The sequence below is a fragment of the Petaurus breviceps genome, unplaced genomic scaffold, assembly GCF_028583685.1.
Source record: "Petaurus breviceps papuanus isolate PSGF00001 unplaced genomic scaffold, PetGlider_PUasm1.0 91133, whole genome shotgun sequence".
NCBI classification, from domain to species: Eukaryota; Metazoa; Chordata; class Mammalia; order Diprotodontia; family Petauridae; genus Petaurus; species Petaurus breviceps.
The window spans coordinates 94,077,240-94,089,981 of NW_027187419.1; the positions used below are offsets into that span (position 1 = coordinate 94,077,240).

The 12,742-nt window shown below is 35.0% G+C and overlaps 1 protein-coding gene across 1 annotated transcript in view; it reads right to left on the reverse strand.

Moving 5' to 3' along the window:
• Positions 1-262: 262 nt before the first annotated feature.
• Positions 263-12,742, reverse strand: part of LOC138155364 (sodium channel protein type 9 subunit alpha-like) — a 117,907-nt gene continuing 105,427 nt past the window's right edge. The window contains exons 23-26 of the mRNA XM_069080574.1: positions 12,207-12,341; positions 10,381-10,476; positions 6,407-6,677; positions 263-3,531 (exon numbers count right to left, since the gene is read on the reverse strand). Coding sequence (XP_068936675.1) covers positions 2,372-3,531; positions 6,407-6,677; positions 10,381-10,476; positions 12,207-12,341 — 1,662 coding nt within the window. The 3' untranslated portion in view covers positions 263-2,371. The remainder of the gene's footprint in view (positions 3,532-6,406; positions 6,678-10,380; positions 10,477-12,206; positions 12,342-12,742) is intronic.

Below are 12,742 nucleotides of genomic sequence, written 5' to 3' on the forward strand. Positions count from 1 at the left end.
TGCTGTGATAAGTTGTGATATTGTGAATGCTGTACCTTGATTTTCTATGAATGTTTTGCTTTGATTTGTTATGGATTAGAGTGTTCACTATACTGAGTAATCAGAAGCTTAAAAGTTGTTCACAGTAGCAGTTCTTCTGGAAAGCTTGTGTGCATGGCATTACAGTGTTATATAAATATTTTGAAAGAAATAGATTTAAATGACTTGAATACCTGAATAACAATGGTATATTCAGTTACAAAAAGGGGCAGTTAGTCATAACTTTTAATAGTGCATGATTAATTTTTATTTAAGGAACATATATCTCATGTTATTTTTTAAAATAAGAAGTATCTATTGGCTTTAACAAAGTAAAATAATATTTAGTATGAGATATATAATACCTTTACTATATGTTACTAAATCCAGAATATCTTCAAAAGCCTTGCTGAAACTATTTCCAAAGCATTTAGCCAATCAAATTCTGACTTTAGGAGAAAAAAACTGATACAAGTGTTTGATGTTTCAGCAGTTATTTTAGAAATATAATTTTCATAATCAATTAAATTCAACAAGCACTTATCAAGCATTTAAAATATGCCAGGCACTATGAAAGGAAGAAGAGAACATAAAACAAAGCAAAAAAAAAATCCCTGCTGTCAAGGAGCTTACATTCTACTAGAGAGAAACATATAGAACAGGTAAGTGAATACAAAAGATATATAAACTACTAAGAAACTGGGGGGGTGGGTGGGATGAAAGGGACTCTGTTTCCCAGTTAGGTACCATTGCTTGCCATGTTATATCACAATACAGTTATGGTTATAAGACTTTATTGTAGAAAAATAAAGTTGCATTTGCCTAGTGTCCTCAAAGGAGGTGGGGAGAGAAGGATGAAAATAGTTAGACAAGACATATATTTATTCGAACCTTCAAACTTCTGATACATGCAGGATTCTGAATACATTCTCTTAACTTTTAAAAGCTTGCCAATGATATAATTGACATACATTTATAGCTAATATATGTTATTTACCTGGAACTGCATTATGCTGGTAGATATGTAATGTGATAAATATTGTACCTAAGTCATATCTATTTTCTCAGATATGCCTCATACTATCTTATATCTATTTCTAAATAAGCAAGCTTTTCACAGAAAGCTAAAATCTCAGCTGTTCTAAGAGGTGAAGGATGGGTAAGAAATACCTGTGGATGGGGGCAGAAATATTTGTATGTTCACCATTCTAGATATTTTAGAGTAATAAGATGCAGTGCGGTTTCATTGAAAAAACTGAAGAAAATGTTATTTTTTTACTCCATTGACTTCCTGTGTTTTAATAAGAAAAATATAGCCTTAATATGGTTCCTTACATTATGTGAAAGGTGTGAGAATAGTGTGTATTGGTTCTTTACCTGGGTTCCTTCTACATGCATGCATACATATGTGTATGTATGTATTCATATGTATAAATTTGTACTTCAATATAATTGATTTCCTTTGTAATCCCAAATGTTTTATTTTATGCATTTAAAACATTATGCAAAGACATTTATAAACTTTACCAGCCTGTGAAAGGGGTCTATGGCATATACAAAAATATTAATGACTATTGGGCAGAGGAAGCTAGAAAGATGGGAGAAAAGCTGCGTACAAAGTCTTTGGGAATGATTTTTGTACTTCTGAGAATGAATGGTTAAACTATTATTAAAAGTCAGTAGCTTATTTATTTGGGGAATTCCATGGGACTTAAAGGCATAAAAATTTTAATTCGCATGCAACATGAAATGTTTCAGATGCCTCAATACTGACAAAACTTTTCTATGCAAAGACATGGGGTTCTGATATGTGCTTTTCCTGTACATGAGTTAAACCCTTAGTAGAAGCAACTACTTTTATCACTGCATTGCAGAGAATCAGAGAAACCATTTAATTTTGCTGTTTGATCAGCAGAACATCTCTCCTCTTCAATAATTGTGTTTCTTAATCAATATGTGGGGGGTGGGGAACAGGAAGTGAATGGGACAGATACTACAAAAGGAGCACAAAGGCATAAGTGAAATATTCTACTCATGTGTTTTATTAAATGCAATAAATTTAGATGCTTCCTCCCTTAATTAATAGTCCCTGTCTTTCTGAACTGTTTTTGATCATTCCTCTTTTGCAGGAGAAACAGTGCAAATAATGCTCCTATATAAAAGTTGCTTTGATATGGAATCACTGTCAATAAGGTGTCTCCACTATTAGAAGCATCAACTTTACGCTTATGTTGTTGAAACAAATCAAAACAAAACAAAAGTTGTTTTGGCACAAACTTACTAAAACAATCCTGTCTTCAAAATTGGTTATTTGAAAAGTTTTAACCAATTGCTGACAAGATGGAATTTCTACTTACTTTTCCTTTTCCCTGTCACCTTTGCCTTTGTCTTCCTTTCCTGTCCCATCAGTTTCATGTTTCTCTCTCTCTTGTTCTATTATATTACCCAACGAAGTTATTGGAGTGGGAGAATGGCTTATATCATCTCCTTTCTGTAGAGCGGAGTTCTCATTAACCTTATCAAAATTTATGCTATCTTTAATAATTGGATCTTCTCTGCCTCCCTCTTTGTTATCATGTGTACCTGATACATGTTCCCCTAAAACATGCTGAATGACAGGAGCTGAAACTTGCTCTTGCTTTATAGTAACTGGTTCATAGGAAATTTGGAAAAGACATGATGACAAAAACTGCTCTCGCATTGGTAAATGGAGACGGTCGAACTCTTCACTTTCACCTATAACACGTTTTGCAAGAGCAAACAGGACATCAGGACAGAAAACTCGATTGCCTCTTGCCACAGGCAGATCCATGGCCATGAGCTGGACTTTGTTTGGCTTTGCTATAAGAAGAGGAGGATCTAATGAAGCAGCAAAATCAGAGAGCTGACTGTAATCTATGAAATGAGTTGTGTCAGGATCAAATTGTTGCCAAACCTCATAGAAATTGTCAAAGGCTTCTTCACTCAGGGATTTAGCATTTTCTTCAGCTACAGCACTGAAAATCTCAAAGGTAACAACAATGAACATGTTTACAATCAACAGAAAGGATATGATGAGATAACTCACAAAATAGAAAATTCCAAAAGAGGGACTTCCACAATCTCCTTTCAAAAAATTTCCTGAGTGAAGTTTTTCAGGGTCACAGTCTGGTGGTCCTGTGTTAAGAATCGGTGCTAGCAAACCATCCCAGCCAGCAAATGTGGTGATTTGGAAGATGCAAAGTATACTGTTGCCAAAGGTTTCAAAGTTGAACATATCATTAATTCCATCAACTTTCCTAACATAGGCAAAGTGGGACATTCCAATGATAGCATAGATAATCATGACCAAAAAGAGCAGAATCACAATATTCAACAAAGCAGGAAGGGACAGAATCATTGCAGAGAGCAGTGTTCCTATGCCCTTGGTTCTTTTAATGAAATTCAAGACTTTTCCACACCTGATGAGACGGATAACTTGCATCTGGGCGTAGGTCAGGAAATACATGTGCATCAGATCAGTCAGTAGTATAACTTTGGAAAAAACAAACATGAAAAGGAAAATATTTAAACATATTGTGAATTCACAAATTGCAGATACTATGAGCCATTGAAATATGAGATCCAATGGAAAGGGGAAGGGATGTACTTGATTCTGGTTATTCAATCTTCGATTTACTGAGTGTTTATTAGTGAAGCTAGTTTATATTTTGAAGCCTAATGGACAGCCTTGGCAGAAGCTAAGATACTGAATGAAGTTCCTAGGTTCTATGAAAATGTAGTCAAATGGACTGAGTAGTGAAAGGTCCATATATATATATATATTATATATATGCCATTTGCATCATGATAGTGACTTAGATATATAAACCACACAATATTCTCTGAACATAAATTTCTTTACCATCTATATTTGCCTCCTTTGATTAAACTCATGATTAAATTTCCTTTCCAATTTTATTCCCTTAAAATAATTCTATTGAATTGCAGATTGCAGTCCACGCCTAATAGGTACAGTAACTATAGATGGAATAGCACCAAGATCATAAAATAATTGGAAGTGTATTTATTGGGTAATTCTAGAATGTTTGTGAACTGACTCACTTTGGTCTAGACATCTAGAACTGTGATTTTACCAGTGTGGGGAAATTTCAGTATATAAATTCCCCCTACTAATATAGATAGGCAATATATTTTCAATTTATAATGTTACAGAAATGACTGAAACATTGATAGATCATGTTTTGTTCATGATCACACAAGCAGAATGTCAGAGGCAATCTTGAATTCAGATTTTCTGACTCCAAGTCTAGCCTTCAATCCTCTATGTAATATTCCCTTGACATATTTCTCAAGTGAACTGACTTCATCTTGACTATTATTACTGTGAAGATCTAAAATAGTGGGTGAATAGAAACTTCCTAGTAGCTGCCCAAGGCAAGAGCTACTAACACTTCACCCTTAAGTTTTACTTTTCTAACCTCATATTAGGGACCTCCAACTGAATGTCTTGGTGACATCTAAAACTTAGCAAGTCCAAAATCAAACTCATCATCATTCTCTTAAACCCTCTTCTCTTCTTAACTTTTATGTTATTGTTGAGGGCATTACCATTCTCTCAGTCACCCTGGTTCTCAACCTAGGTAGCATTCTTAATTTCCCCTTCTTTCTCATTCCCCATATCCAATCTGTTAAAAAATCCTGTCAATTTTACCTGTCTGTTATATATATTCCACACTCTTCTCTGATGCTTCTACCATCCTGATCTAGGTCCTCATCAACTCACACCTGGATTATTACAGTAGCCTGCTGGTTGGTCACCTAGTCTCAGATGACTCCCAATTCCATTCCATCCTCCACTAAGCTACCAAATTAATCTTCCTAAAGCACAAGTCTGACCACATCACCCTCTATTCAATAAACTTCCTATAACCTTCAGGATCAAATATAAAATCTTCTGTTTGGCATCTAAATCCCCTCCTAATTTGGTCCCCTCCTACTTTTTCAGGCTTATTGTGTCTCATCACCTATACATACTCTGAGACACAATCACACTGGTCTCCTTGTTATTCCTTGATTACGGCACTCCATCTCTCAACTCTGGGCATTTCCATTGGCTGTCCCTCACAAATGGAACTCTATCCCTCCCCATCACTATCTCCTAGATTCCCTAATTTCCTTCAAGCATTAGTCAAAATCTGAACTTCTACAAGAAACCTTTCTGATGCCCCTTAATGCTAGTTCCTTCCCTTTTTTGTCTTTCTCCAATTTATTTTGTATAGGTAATATTTGGATATAGTCTTTTGTATGTTCTCTCCCCTATTAGACTGTGAGCTTATTCAGATCATGGACTGTTTGAAAACAAAAGGAAACAAAAAAGCCAAATTTTTTTGTATCCCCAGAACTTAGGAAAGTACCTTAGACATAGTAGGTGCTTAATGACTGCACGTTTACTAAGCGAATGATAGCAATATCCCTTTATATATTTGAAGAGTGCTATCATGTTCTCAGTCCAGATTGATTCCTTTAAGTGACTCCATGATCTCTAGATGCCAGATATTTTCCAACTTCTCTATATTCTTCTTAAAATGTAGCACCCAGAGTAGAACACAGTTCTCCAGTTGTGGCATGACCAGGGTGGGGTATAGCAGGTCTATGTTTCCTTTGTTATAGCTACATGGCTCCCAACTTTTGTGGTTGGCATTGTATTGATGACTAATATTAAGCTTTCAGTACACTAAACTCTGGCATCCTTTCCCTATGGACTATAATTTAGCCAAACGTCTACTATCTTATTGCTTGTGAAGTAGTTTTTTTTTTTAAGAACAAAAGCATTGATCTTTATAATTATTGCTATTAAAACTCATGTTATTTGACTGATCCCACCATAGTCGCTTAATGAGAAGTAGTAGAATTCTGCAACCACTGTGGTAGAATTTTCTAAGCCTTTGGCCTTGATTCAAGCTTCATGCTTGCAATTCCCATGGTAATTTTGCTGTAAAATTTTGCCCCAAATATGCCAAGGCAAGTGCCTCAGACCAAATAGATGAATCACTTCAGTGCTGACTCTGATGCTGTTAAATGCTTTCAAGGGAGGTGGTACATGAGAATGTCCACTGTTATATTCCCAGCATGTAGACTGATGCAGCAGTCATATACTTTTGCTCCCTGTCTCTACAGTGACAGCTCTCCTCAATGCTTATGGTTGTAGAGAGACTTTGTTCACCAGAAAACGATCAGCTAGTAAGTTTCCAAGATCACATTTGAACTCATGACAGAAACAAAAATGGTTCCCTCATCATACAAAACAGAATATTTCTCAAAATGCAGGTTTTAGATTAGGAAGCTTATAAACTCTTGTCTGTTGGATTTCCGATCAGTATGGGCATTTGAAAAGAAACATCCTTACCTGCAATGGAGATATGGACCACCACAAAATCAAAGATATTCCAGCCTACAGTAAAGTAGTGATGGCGGAGGCCGATGAGCTTTAGCACACATTCTCCAGCAAACAGGCCAATGAACACTATGTTGATCTGGTACAGAACTCCAGTCTTATAGGTACTATCTGCATCTGTTTCCACCATCATGATCATCATGTTGAGACAGATAAGTACTAGGATGATAATCTCAAAAGCATCTTTTGTTACAAGATCAAATACATATCCTTGGAATTTGTTCTATAATAATGAAAAGAATATCAAATGTATAGGAGTGTGGCAAATGATATTTAAAAATCATTAGATTCATAAAATCTTTCTCACTCAATAAAATTCAACTTTGATTCCTATCATAAATTCAGAATAAATTATTAAATGTATTGTTTTCAAGCACTTAGAAAGGAAAGTTACAATTAGTAAAAGCCATTATGGGTTTCCCAAGAACAAATCATGTAGTCATAGCAGATGAATGACATTTTTTTTGACAGTTATCAGAATGATAGATTAGGAGAATGTCTAGACATAATAAGCTGACATCTGACAAAGCTCCTTACAATATTCCTGTGGACAAAATATAGCACCTCTATTTACCCAGCTATGTACGTATGAATCCCTCAGAGCAGAATGTCCCAACTTCAAAATACTTTCAGGAGACACATCTACTCTAAATTTTATCTCACAAGCCCTCCCTAACATCTTTTCCTTCAATTATCAAAGAATATGATAAGTTCAAATCAAAGTCATTTAATAAAATAAAAGTAAAAAAAAGTATCAATAAAACATCTCTTCCATAAACTTATGTATACATACTGTCTCACAAATACATATAAAATCAGTGGGAAAACTAGATTAAAAATGGAACAAATATAGGGAAAAACACTTTCAGGTTATCACATGAATGGGGTCACAAATAGGAAATGTGTGGCTGGGAAAGATATAGAAGGGCAGCTATACCTTCCAAAATAAAAGGATTGCTGATGTTTTCTACTTGTAGCATTGTGATATTTTCACTAGGCTTGCTCCCCACTAATCTTGTATAGTACATAGTCTCTACTAGATATGTGACTTTTATTTATTACTGGTTCCCTGATTCTTTGGTTTCTGATATTGCTTCCAGGTGCAGCTTCACAGGATATCAGGGTTATGCAACTTCCTTCTGCTTTCCACTTCTCATTGAGTTATAATTCTTACCTGGGATGCTGTCTTTTCTTCATAGAGAGAGAGAGATCTGTCATGCTTTCTTAGTTTAAAGCCCTAACACTTGCTTTATGGTTAGAACAGAGATGTGCTCAACATATCTAGTCATTAGATTAAGTGTAAAAAAAAACTTTCTTGAAAAAATCAGTAATTTCTTCCCCAATATATTTTCCCTTATCATAAGGAACAATTTATCAATTCCTTTGAATATATTGACTAGAAGAGGCCTGGTCTTCAAATGTAGAGTCCTTGTTCTAGTCACCATGTTTTCTCATATACAAAGCAAGACTGTTTCCTGTAGTCATTGCCTTTGGGCTAAATTCTTTTTTTTCTTTTTAATAATGTTTCCTGGTTTCTGGGTCTTGGGTCTTTGCTAGATATTTCTCTCTATGAGCGAGAAAATCTATATGACTCTAAATTCTGGTAGCAAACCTATACTATTATCATCTATGAATTGACTGCTCTTTGAAAAAATTGCCAATATTTTCAGGAGTTCAATGTCCTCTAGTTTCTCATTTCTCACTTAACACTTCCCAGAATCAGTTTCCTCATCTGTAAAATGAGAGAGTTGCATTCAGTTCCCTCTGAGGCCCCATAAAACTCGAAATTCTATGATTCTATTAGCTATTATATTAGAAAACAGAATGAGGGGTGGCCAGGTGGCTCAGCAAGTAAAGAGCACTGGCTCCAGTGTCGGGATGACCTGGGGATCAAATCCGGGCTCAGATACTTAGCACCACACCCAGAAATAACTGGCCGTGTAACCTTGAGCAAGTTACTTAAGCCAGATTGCTTAAAAAAAAAAAAACAGAATAAAGTTCAATGAAAATCTTGAATCTAGGAAAATGTCTCAAATTAAATAAGATAGCATGCTTTTTATTGACTAGAAAGGCTTTATTAAATTCTTTGAAATGTTTACATCTAAAGAATTTATGCATATACATATGGTAATGAAGCTGCCCAGTGGGGACCTATGTCTACATTTTACAAGTAAATGAGATAAGACAAAATGATCTTTTCAGAAAAACTAGGAGCCCTTCTCAAGGCTTGGGAGAAATGGGGACAGTGAGGTCAACAAGGTTAAGGTTTAAATTGTACCTAGATTCTGTGGGCAACGGAGAGGTCTGACTTGCCCCTCCTAATTGGCATTTTTCATCCCATACTTGGAATCTGACTCAAATTCCTGTCATGGAGGGATTCTCAAAGTAGTGCCAACACATACACATTTACTTGTTTCTACTTCTCCCTAAATCTCAGCATGACAGACTCACCCAACTCACCCAACCAAGTCCAAATAGTAAAATAGGACTTGAAAGTTTTAAAGGATTGCAAACTCAATAATTCAGGAATGTATAAAGTGGTAGCTGAAGAAGTCTAAACAGAACTGGGTTGCATTAATAAAATATATGGCTCAGAATGAACAATGTTATAGTTCTGTGCCCTTGACTTTGGAGAAACACCTCCAGAATGATGTATTCAGGTATGGATCTGGTATTTTAGGAAGGATCTTGACAAACTGGAGCAATAACAGAAGAGGGTGATGAAGAACAGAAAATGAGTACTGATTATAACATATAAGGTCTCACTGGAGCTTATTAAAACTGGAAAAGTGAAATAATGATGACTATTTTCAAACATCCAAAGAGTGACTCCAGAAGGTGGAACTAGATTTAGTGGGTATATTTGGTACAGTGGAAAGAATGTTTGATTTTGAGTTAGAAGATCTCAATTTGAATTCTAACTCTGCTACTCACTATTCACATGACCTTGGGCAAATCACCTAGAATCTCTGGGCATGTTTCCCAGAGATTGGAAATTGTAAAGTGAGGCACATGCACAAGATGACCTCTAGTATCAATTTTTCCAACTCTGAATCTATGATGCTAATAGAAAGAGCACTAGTCTTGAAGTGAAAAGATGAGTTCCATCCCAAGTTCTGACCCAACTTAGTGATTGTATCACTCTGAAAATCACTTAACTTCTCTGGTTTTCATTTTTCCTTCATTTGCAAAATTTAGCAGGTGAATTTAATGAGGTTTAAGGTCCCTTATGTCTCTAAATTCAAAGATTCAAGGAGCTCAATAAATACAATGAATGAATAGTGGTTCCCACAAAAGGTATTATATTACTCACTATATCATTTCACCTCCTTAACTAATGAACTAACATTAAAACTTACCAGGGTGTATTGGTGTTTCTGTGCTGCCCAAGGCTATGCCAGTGTAACACAAGCTTCAGTAGGTTTTCCAAAGTTGAAAGGCTTTAAATATTAGCTGACAATGTTATCCAAAGTCTAGCCTTGATAGGTTCAGAGAGGTTAATCACAGGATACTTGTCCTTTTATTAATGAATTTGTATGATCATAACAATTTAGGAAATGACTCACTTAAGGTCAAGGAGGTGTTTTAATTGACTATGATCATAGATATGCCAAGAAGGATCATACAAATATTGGAATATATATATGCATATATATGTATAATTTGTATATAATTCAAAGTGATAAGTGACAAAATAGCCTTGGATAAGAATTTTAGACATAAATTCTTATATCATCACAACTATAGATAGTAAAAAAGAATAGATGAGTTAAGGATATTGTGAAATTCCAATAAATTCTATTTTAAAATTAAAGGCTATATATTTGCTCAGAAAGCAAAAACTTAACTTTACATTTTGAAAAAGAAAAGCTTTTGATTAAAAGCATCTTTTAAAAATCTGGGTAAATGATAGAAATTTTGCTTACCCCTGGGCGAGGTATTGGTTTCGTATGCCTTAGCTTTTTCATTGAATTGTAGTGTTTCTTCTGTCCCTCTGTCATAAAGATGGATTGACCTCTAATGTAAAAAGAAAAGAAATGAAAACTATTTAAAGTCATACTTATCACCTCAGTTTTCTCTAAACCACTAACACACATTTTTAGAGTCATAGAGACATGTCAAATTTGACCCTTTTAAAATGGATATAATTATGTAAATTTTAGAAGTACATAAGGAAATACATCAAATGAATAGGCTATATAGTTCAGCAATGGTAGAATCCATCATCTGGTTGTGGGTTTACCTATGCATGACTTAGAAATTTTGTTGTTCAGTAATTTCAGTTGTGTACAACTTTTTGTGACCCCTTTTTGTATTTTCTTGGCAAAAATACTGGAGTTTTTGCTTTGCCATTTCTTCTTCCAACTTATTTTACAGATGAAGAAACTGAAGCAAACACGGTTAAGTGATGTGCCCAGGGTCACAAAATTAGTACATTTCTGAGGTCAGATTTCAATTTAGGTCTTCCTGACTGCAGACTTGGCACTCTAGACACTGAGCCACATAGCGGCCCAGATTTAGACATACTCTGACATCATTTTCTACCTGCTATTGGGCTTCTCTGGGCATTCTACTGATATATATATATATATATATATATATATATATTGTTATATATCATTTGTGGATTTTTTCATAATTCCCTTCTAAAACAGGACAATAAAAGCAGAAACTGTGTTAAGTAAATTTTGTATCTCTCCCAGAACCTAGCACAATGGTCTACATGTAATGTATACTTAAATATCTGTTGAATTGAATTAAATAAATGGCAGCTTCATGAGGTGAAAAATCTGGAGTCTAATGGGTTTTTTTAGGCTTAGTGTTCATATAAAAGTTTCTACATTCTGACCACCAAATTGTTTACAGAGATGAAAAAGCTCTTGTTATCTGTCTTTTGCCCTCAATATTCAATTAAATCTTCTTTCAAAAGTCACCAGTGATCCATAAGATCATCCCATATGTTTCTTTCAGGCCTTAGTGCTTTAAAATTCTGTGCAGTTTTTATAACTGTTGATCATTCTTCCCATCATTCTTCACTTGGCTTTCACAGATCTCTCAAAGAGACTGCAGAACCATTCATCTTTTTTTGATAGGATACTGCTATCCAGGGTAATGATTTTCAGACTATAACATTTAAAATAACATCGTTACTATGGAATTCAATTCCAAGACTTTGGAGGAGATTGTAAGAGATCACTAGTTAGCCGCTGTCAGTGAGTACAGGTACGTAGGTCCAGGCTCAATTGCATCAGTTACAGCAAGGCTATGGAGAGACTTTGTAGAGAAAAGAGCTGAATTAGAGCTGGAGACTGTTGAGCAATTATGAATGTGAAAGATGCTACAGGACTTCAAAAGTGCAAAGGATCTCCCAATATTTAAATAGAACGAGGTGAATTCCTCATTTCTGACTTTTTAAGATTTATCTTTTCTTTTAAGGCCCAGCTAATGTGCCTCCTCCTCCTCCATGAAGCTATCCCTGGTCATTCCCAATGAAAGTGATGTCTCCCTTTTCACACCTTCCCAAAGAATTTTGTTTGGATCTCTTTTTTTGTGCCATTACTTTCTTCCTTACATTATGCTAATTTGCGTATGTATAGTATTCTCTCATATAAAAGATAAACTCCTCAAGGACAAGGATTAAATTCTTCACTTGACATTCCTGGCGTCAAAATGATTTCTTATATAGCATAAATTCTTCACTAATGTGTATAGAACTCATTTGAATTGAATAAGGAAGGACAAGAATACTTATCTTTTTTTGTTGTTTGAAATAGTCAATGATGACACCAATGAAGAGGACAAATGGGAAGAACACTCCAAAGATGACAAAGACGACAAAGTAAAAGTACATGTAGGGTTTGTTCTCATACTTAGGCTGGCCATCTACCTGTAAAATTAGCAAATATTAGCAATATATTGGCAGTGATTAGATGAGATCTTCATTTTGTACAAGAAAATGCATATACTTATCCTGAATGCTATATTTCTGCCCCCATCATCTGGGAGCCACTATTTTACTTTGATTTACTTTTAAAGGTTCATAATCTAGAGCAGAGGTTCTTAACCTGGAGTCCATAGAACCCTTGGAAGTTTGATGATAGATTTTGAAAGTCCATGAACTTAGAAAAAAAATCTTTTTTTTCTTTCACTAAACTCTGACTAAAATTTGTCTTTTTTCTCAGTTATTTTAAAATATTATTCTGAGAAGGGATTTATGGGTTTTGCCAGATTCTTCTCTTCTTTCTCTTCTCTTCTCTTCTCTTCTCTTCTCTTCTCTTCTCTTCTCTT